This window comes from Diabrotica undecimpunctata, chromosome 4 (assembly GCF_040954645.1).
Source record: "Diabrotica undecimpunctata isolate CICGRU chromosome 4, icDiaUnde3, whole genome shotgun sequence".
NCBI classification, from domain to species: Eukaryota; Metazoa; Arthropoda; class Insecta; order Coleoptera; family Chrysomelidae; genus Diabrotica; species Diabrotica undecimpunctata.
This window is the reverse complement of record NC_092806.1, coordinates 16,470,785-16,479,441: the sequence shown is the minus strand read 5'-3', so window position 1 is coordinate 16,479,441 and position 8,657 is coordinate 16,470,785. Positions and strand designations below refer to the sequence as shown.

The 8,657-nt window shown below is 30.1% G+C and overlaps 1 protein-coding gene across 1 annotated transcript; it reads right to left on the bottom strand.

The window, feature by feature from the left end:
* Positions 1–6,461: 6,461 nt before the first annotated feature.
* LOC140438147 (uncharacterized) lies at positions 6,462–8,308 on the bottom strand. The gene is made up of 2 exons (XM_072527854.1): positions 8,153–8,308; positions 6,462–6,753 (listed from the first exon to the last, which is right to left on the bottom strand). The coding sequence occupies exons 1-2, from the start codon at positions 8,162–8,164 to the stop codon at positions 6,511–6,513; spliced, it is 255 nt and encodes an 84-aa protein (XP_072383955.1). The 5' UTR covers positions 8,165–8,308; the 3' UTR covers positions 6,462–6,510.
* Positions 8,309–8,657: the final 349 nt, after the last annotated feature.

Here is an 8,657-nt window from a genome sequence, read left to right as displayed (position 1 = left end):
TTTAAAATAATGCATTTATTTTATGTGGCGATGATAATATAATACCATCCTATGATCCGATCGAGGGTCGAGTTCCTTATTACTCTGTGTATAGAGTAGATTGTAAACATGCAATCTACCAAAAAAAATTCTATTGTTCTGCCCATTTATCTCCCACCCTAATTGTTGCAAATTGTTCATAATATTATATATTGTTACTTATTGGTAGGTCCGCAATGTCTAATCCAATTGTTTCCAATATGTTCAGTAACATATTGTGCTTAACGCCTTTTGATAATCAATGAAGCACACATACACATCGCAAATCTACATCTTAAGAGAACTTAAACTGAGAAGGGAGCCTCATGGGCACTAAACTAATCCCATAAAAAAAATAACAAAAAATATTTATATGCAATTTTAATTTTAATTAAAGCTCCTTAATATAATATTGACTTAATAATAAAATGACCCTCTTGTGAAATTTATTAGAAATTTATATTTTAAAATCATAACAAGAAGACATCTAATTATGCGGTTATTTATGAACCGCAGGCAAGGTCTCGGTCACAGACTTCAAACAACCTTGTTTAAATTTTTCTTCGCCTTGTTTAAAGAAGTAGTAATACAGGTAGACATTTCGAGCACGAACATAAAACTCATCATTAGACGGACAGAAGAGAAACAACGATATTATTTGTACATGCAATAAAGTGATAACTTTTGCATTTATTGTTTGTTTTATTACTTTACTCTAACCTTCCAATTTACGTCGTACTGGTTCGTTAGAAGTGATCATATATTTAGTTTTCTTTTTTGTGTTTAGGAAATAGTATATTACTTTATGAGGCGGAGAAGCATGACTTTTCTTGACGCGCCCGATATTCTCTTCCCTTCCCTCACTTCGTTCGGCGCGTAATAGAGGGCAAGTCAAGAAAAGTCGCTTCTTTGCCGAATAAAGTATACTATTTTTTCTTCAAACGTAGCAATTTTCAACCATAAATAGTACAATTCATACGCTATTTTTACTCGAAATTAACTGTGACAACTATCAAAGTCGTCTAGATGTTAGAAATTAAAATAATTAAGTCGTCGGTGGGATTTGCGTCTCCCTGGTTACAGTTGTTTGCAATTATTAAAGACAGCTTATTGTTGTTGCAACCGCAAGCGCAAATTTAGGAGCACGGCAAGTTACCGAAGACGTTTTACTGGCATATTTTAATATAATGGAAAATGAAAATAAATGGAAATCTTCTACAATGTGGTCACGATACTCTATGATAAAATCCGAGTTAGTTATTAGAAAAAATGTGGATATAAGCAAATTTTTAAAGTTACGTGCATTTCTGAAAAAAACAAGCGAAGGATATACTGCAAAGAAGTCTAAAGTTTTCACTAAAGACGAGTTTGATAAATTTTTGTTTGAAGCGCCAGATAAGTTGTATTTAGGATTAAAGGTAAAAAAAATTATATTGCAAAGCATGTAGTATAGTCTACTAAATTATAAAAATATTTCAGATTGTTTTGTTAATTGGGGTTACCGGCGCCTGTCGATGCGACGAAATGGTAAAAATGAAGACTGTGGACATTAAGGATAAAGAAAATGTAATAATTATCAAAATCCCAGACAGTAAAACACGACAACTTAGATCTTTTACGATAATTGGTCAAAACTACATTACACTGTATAAAAAGAATGCATCACTGCGGCCTGAAAATTTCACAGAAAACCGATTTTTTATCAAGTACCAAAATGGAAAGTGTTACCGAAGCGTCATGGGAATACATTAGATCAGCGCAGTAGTATACCAAAAAGTAGCTAGGTATTTAAATTTAAACGATGCAAGCGCATACACGGGTCACTCTTTACGCAGAAACACTTTTAATTGATGGAGGCGGAAATCTAGAATGACTCAAACGACATGGGGGCTGAAAATCAAGCACGGTTGCCGAAGGATATATAGATGATTCAATAAGAAATAAGAACGATAATGCTCAAACAATTTTAAACCCTCATGATTCGCCAACATCGGGAATGATTGCTGAAAGTTGTTCTCGACCATCAGTATCATCAACAATTACCAATGCGTATCAAGAGTCGGGAACATTTTTGCACGGTTTCAATTTTGAAAATGCCTCATTACTAATTGTACTTTTAATATTACTATAAATAAAAATGATGTTTAATTGTCGTTAATGACATTTGTATTGTTGCTTTGTGACATGTTTCATATTGTTGCCATGACAACATATTTCCCTCCGCCGTAAAGAAATGGGAAAAAAAAACTGCTGCCGGCGGAGACATCAAACTTTGACAGGATCAAGTTAGATAAGTAATGTAATTTTCCAAAAATATATTTTTTGGAAAAAGTCAGTTCAGTTTTAAATCTTTTTGTACTTCTACTCCCCGTCAAGCAAGAAAAAAAGCTTATACTGGTATTTAAAGGTTCTAAAATGCATACGGAGGGGGAGGGGTAGATGTTGGATGACAATACATTACAGCTAATTTGGTTTCTTTTTTTTAACAATCCTTAAAAGTGAAAAACATTTTTTGTCTATAAAACGGTTGGAATAAATGTTGTAGATTCTAAAAACTTCTTTAATTTTAGAGTTTACAAATTAAAATACAGAAACAATTGACCGAGATACTTGCAAAAAACCCTTGTTTTTTGCATTAATTTATAAATTTTAATAACTTTGTTGTTACATGACATGTAATATAACAACTCAAAGTTGTGGCAGTTAATCAGTTATTAAAGTGTGCTACATTTCAAATTAATCGACCAAATAGTTTACAAGTTAATTAATTTGTTTATACCGTAGAACGATTATTTAAACAACTGTACTGGCCCAAACAGTCACTCTAGAGGTATTTTGTAAATGTCAATCGATTCTTTATTAGAAAAACAAGTCAATATTTTATTAAATTTGTTTTTTAAACACCGTTTGTAAAAAGACTGACTTTTTATGTCAGTTTCCAAAAAAACACACTTTCCAAAAACCAAAACCTTCTGTAACCAATAACAAGAAATGAGACGAGATACTGCAGCGGGAAAGAAATTTTTTTTAACTTTTTAAGATCGTTTAAGTCTAGAACGGTGGACTCTAATTTACTGGTAGCTATGGTGGACTATCGTCATGTTTACGACATCTAACAAAAAATTGGAAAAAAATATAAAAGTAATTATAAACACTTTTATTTCAAAAAATTAGAAAAAAAAAACGGGTGTGACAGTCCAGTGGGACTGCCGGTGGAAGTTACACTTCTATACACGCATTCGCCGTTACAAATTTATTTGGGAGTCAATCTGCACAATCATTACATATGTAATGTTATAGGTAAGACATAGCAGAAAGAGAAACAGAATTAATAACAACTTACTAACAATTAATAAACAACATTTGACCTGTAATAGGAGTATAGTAATTGAAAGATTGAATCAATATTTTGATGAAAATGTATAATTTTATTTTCATATATGTATGAAAGGAGTTGAATACAAAAATTTTTTTACACATACTCTGCAGTAAAATTCATTGTTTAATTTGTTATTAATATAATAATACAATACAAATTAAAATGCAATATTCATAAGTATTTAAAAATGACATTAATATACATAAAAAAACAATACACTAAAATACAGTGCAACATAATTCAATATAATAATACAATACAAATTAAAATGCAATATTCATAAGTATTTAAAAATGACAATAATATACATAACTTTTCTACTTACGCATATATGTTTAATTTACCATGTAATAATATTAATAAATCCTCCCCGTCTGAGAATCGAACCCCGGTCTCCCGCGTGACAGGCGGTGATACTTACTACTATACTACCGAGGACATGGCACAAACCTATTTCAAAATTGACAGTTCTGGGTCATACAGTGATTTATTGAGATTATTGTTTTGAAATACAAAAGACTAATATAATTATGAACATTTAATAAATAATACAAAACATATCACATAAATAATAATATTAATAAATATTTTATTATAATATATAATATTATATGTATATATATATATATATATATATATATACACATATATATATATATATCTTTATATAATATATATAATATTCAATTATACATACAAAAAGAACATTTTTATATTCGAGAGAGGAAGAGAGAGAAAATATATCTTCTGTCTCTCTCTTACTCATTATCTTACATATGTAATGATTTCACAGATTCACTCCCATAGAAATTTCCAACGTGGAGCTCGCGTATAGAAGTATAACTTCAAAAATGTAAGTAATACAAATATAAATAAAGTCGATGTACACTACTCGTTTGCACACATTATACATTGTTCTGAGGCTATTTTCTTGTGGCATTTTAAGTAAAATAAGGCTGTTACGACGGAAGAGTGACCAGTAGATTCTTGCGGATTGTAGATTTTGAAGTGGCAGTTTGTTTAGGCCTAGGCATATTATCAATCACAAGTACTTGGGTACATTTTTTTTGTAATTAATAAAGAAAAAGGGAGGATCAAATTCATTCTATTATAAAAAAATCGGAAAACTCCATGAATATCCTTAGAGCATTTTGTAAAACCAATTGGGGAGCTGACCCGAATATTGCATTGCTATTTTATCGCTCAATGATTCGACCAATTTTCGATTATAGTTGTCATTTATATGGGTCTGCGTCAACAGGACATCTTAATAAAATTGAAATCCAAAAGAATAAACGTTTGAGGCTATGTTTTGGTTACTTAAAATCTACTCCTATTAGTATTATTGAAATTGAAGCTAAAGAGCCACCCCTTACACTACGCAGACAGTTTTGTACAAATAAGTTTGTAGCTAGAGCTATATCAAAAAACTCCAGCTATTTAATAAATATTCGTAACTTGAATATATTAGACTTAAACCATAAATATTGGCGTAACAAAAAAACTCCCATATACTTTGAAAGTTATAGGAAACTAACAATATTTGAAGAACAATTGTATCAACATAAAATACCACCAATTTATACACAACCTCCTAAGACCTTCTCTAAGATAATAGAAACATATTATATGGATTCAAATCTTCCAGGAAGTATGATCAATAAAATAATTAAAGATAAGTGACCTGCATTTCAATATATTTTTACTGACGGCTCTAAAATTCAAAATAAAACGGGTTGTTCAATATATCACTGGAATTCTGATTACAAAGAATCATGTCGATTGCCCAATGAAGCTTCAATATATACTGCCGAACTATCAGCTTTATTTCTTGCGTTAATATATATAGCCTCTATTGGTATGAATAATTATATCATACTGACTGATTGTAGAAGCATTTTGGACAAACTCACTTCTATCAAAACCACAAAAAACCTAAACCATATTGAGATAGAAATAAAGAAGTTACATTATGATATTATTTCCGCAGGTAGCTCGATTATTATTTGTTGGGTAAAAGGACACTCTGGAATATTAGGAAATGAAGAAGTCGACAAATTAGCTAAATCTGCAGCTTTAACCAAACATAATATAAACAACATACTTCTTCAAGTAGCAGACATAGATAATATCAGTAGAAACAACTGCAAACAAAGATGGCAACGTTTATACAACCAAAGTACAACTGGAATAAACTTTAGAGCTTGCCAACCACTAATACCCAATGAGAGATGGTTCAAATATGAGACAAATAGGTTATTTATAAAAACAATAAACATAATAATCAATCACGCACTCACTCCTGCATACAAACACAGCATAGGTATTACTGATAACCCATATTGCTCCTGTGGTAAAGTGGGAGATCTGCAGCACTTTATATTGGAGTGTGGACAGTACAAACAAAGTATCAAAATGATGTATGAAAAACTAATTGAGCTAAATTGTTCATTGCCTGTCAATTTAAATACAATTATTTTTTCAAATAATAAGCAGATATTAAAAAATGTATCTACGAGTACATAACATCATGTAAATTTAAATTATAAGTAGTTTTAGGTATTCAAATCAAAAATTGTAAATATGTCAAAAATTGCATGTGTATACGAACATATTACTTCCTGTAAATTTATATTATAAATAGGCTTAGGTAATAAAATCAAAAATTGTAATAAATAGTCTGGCTAATTGGCTATGCCAAAGCCATTATACAATAAAAAAAAATAAAGAAAAATTAAATATTTACTAAAGAAGGAACATCTCACGATCTATGTAAGAGCGTAATATTACTTAAGAATATTGCCGCTCATATTCCCCATTTAACATTAATTTTCTTTGCATACATCTAATATTACTTTATCCATAATGATGCCTTTGTAACTTGCATTTTTTGGGTAAATAGGTTTTGTAAAATAATTGTTTACTCATGCTTTAATTGTTTTCTCTATACTTAAACGTCTTTGATTGTTCTTTTATCATTTAGAATGTAAAATTCTGGTTCTTCTTTGATATTATGTTGCTTTTGGTTTATTTATTTCAGATATAGTCATTAAAACATTCTGGATTACAAAAAAATATTTATTTTCAACACATAATAACTAGAGAATACTATTTTACACTAGGACGGCTCCGTATCCGGAGTATCCGCTGTATCCCACTACTGCTGGTGCAGAATATGCTACAGGGGCTGCGTAGGCTACAGGGGCAGCGTAGGAGTAGGCGGAGTAAGCGGGGACTGCTGAGTAAGCTACTGGAGCAGAGTACAACCAGGGCTTTGGTTGTGCTTTAGGTGCAGGTACTGGCTGGGGAGCAGCAGCAGCCAAGGCCAATACGGCGGCGAAGAAGAAAAGGACGAACTGAAATAAATGCATATTATATTTAAATTATTATTTTATACATTATGTAAGTAGAGACAGTCATTGGATTGTTTGATCAAATTTGTTAAATTATTTTCAAATAATTAACTTATACTTATACATAATATGTTAAATGTTAATAATGTTAACTTTTACATATAAAATGTACAATCCACGAAATACATGTCTACAAAAATATCTCGATATATCCACCTGTTTGTCGATTGCAAAGCAGTACATGACAACATAGTAAGACCAATTTTGTAGAGCGCGAATAAACTAGGGATTGCAAAAAACCAAGGTGCATGATAAAAATAATGAACCGTCTAACTTCTAACAGTAAATTGGAAAGAAAATAAAATTATATTAACAGATCTGAAATTTATTATAAGAAATTAATTTGTCTTGGACGTAAGTGTAAAAGTCTGTGTAGAAGTAAGTTTGATAAATACAAACTAGAATGGGTGAAAAATGTAATAGAAACACAAAAGAGTCAACATCTTCTACATCTTCCCTAATTCTACAAAAAGATCCCACAATCGTTATAAAATTCAAAAGATCGTAAGAGATGAGTGAAAACGTAGATCTAGACTAAGCAAACATGAATAGTTCATTAGGAAAACTTGACGAAATGAGAAAAAAACAAATACGGCCAGGAAACAAGGGATTCATGAACTGAAGAACGAAAATAATCGTACAAAGAAACAAATATTTAGAGCAAGAAAAGAAAACTATAACCAGCAAGAAAAATATAGATGGCAAACACTGAAGAAAAAATAAATTTCTAAAAAAACGGGTAAACTAATGGAAAGGCAAATACATAGATGTAAAGATACCATAATTTATCTGGAGAATGACCTACTAGACGTATCTCATAAAATTTTGGCTATAGATTTGCTGGTTCGAGAAAACTAGATCGGTAACTGATCACATTTTTATTTTGTAGCAAATGATTTTCAGGCTGGAATTCAAAACGTTTCTAATAAAAAATATAATATTTATAACAATAAAATATTTCTAATTAAATTTGTGACCAATTTCCAGAAAACATCCAATTTAAAACGAATGGTTGCACTTGAACTCATACGAGAATCTGTTAGAAAAGTAATCAGTTAAGAAAACGTGGAAAAAATGGTTTAAAAAATAAAATATACCTATAGTAAAATTATATGAATAAGAAAAATATTGATACGATGGAAATAGTTTGTATTTTAAAGAATGAAAATTTTATCGAATGTTATAAGACAAATTAGGTATGTGGAAAATATATCAAACTAGCTAGAACTCAACAATTTTATACTATAACCAAATAAGACCTACAAAATAATAAATAAAAGTTACTCTATAACTTTTCTAGGCTAAAATTTACAGTCCTTATATACAGTTTTATAATACTTACCGATTTGAACATTTTGTAAATTATTTGATTGTGCTTAAAATCAAATGATAAAGAATTTGCAGAATCCTGCGATATTTATACTTAGGACGAAAATTTTGTTGGATCGCTCATTTCTAATTTTGGTCCTGATCATTTGCATAATATTCAAGTTTTTGGAGGACGATATCTAGATGAGATGATCTAATTTGGCGCGTGGTCCATTAATAAAGAGTTAATAAATAATAATTATTAGCTAACGCGGATACAGGTCCTGGATTAATTTGCATATTATATGATTATTTGTTGACAAAAAATTACGTCCGTTAGGAAATTTGTAAATTTCAATATTGTTGTTGTTTTGATTACTGAGAGCTAATATTATTGTTTACAATATACCCATAAAATATAATTTACTCTATACTTCTAAAAAGTTAATGCTTACAGGAAGATACTACTATTTGCGAGAAACGATCAATTCACAGAAAAAACCATGAAGATGAAAAAAAAAAAGAAGAAAATATGCAAA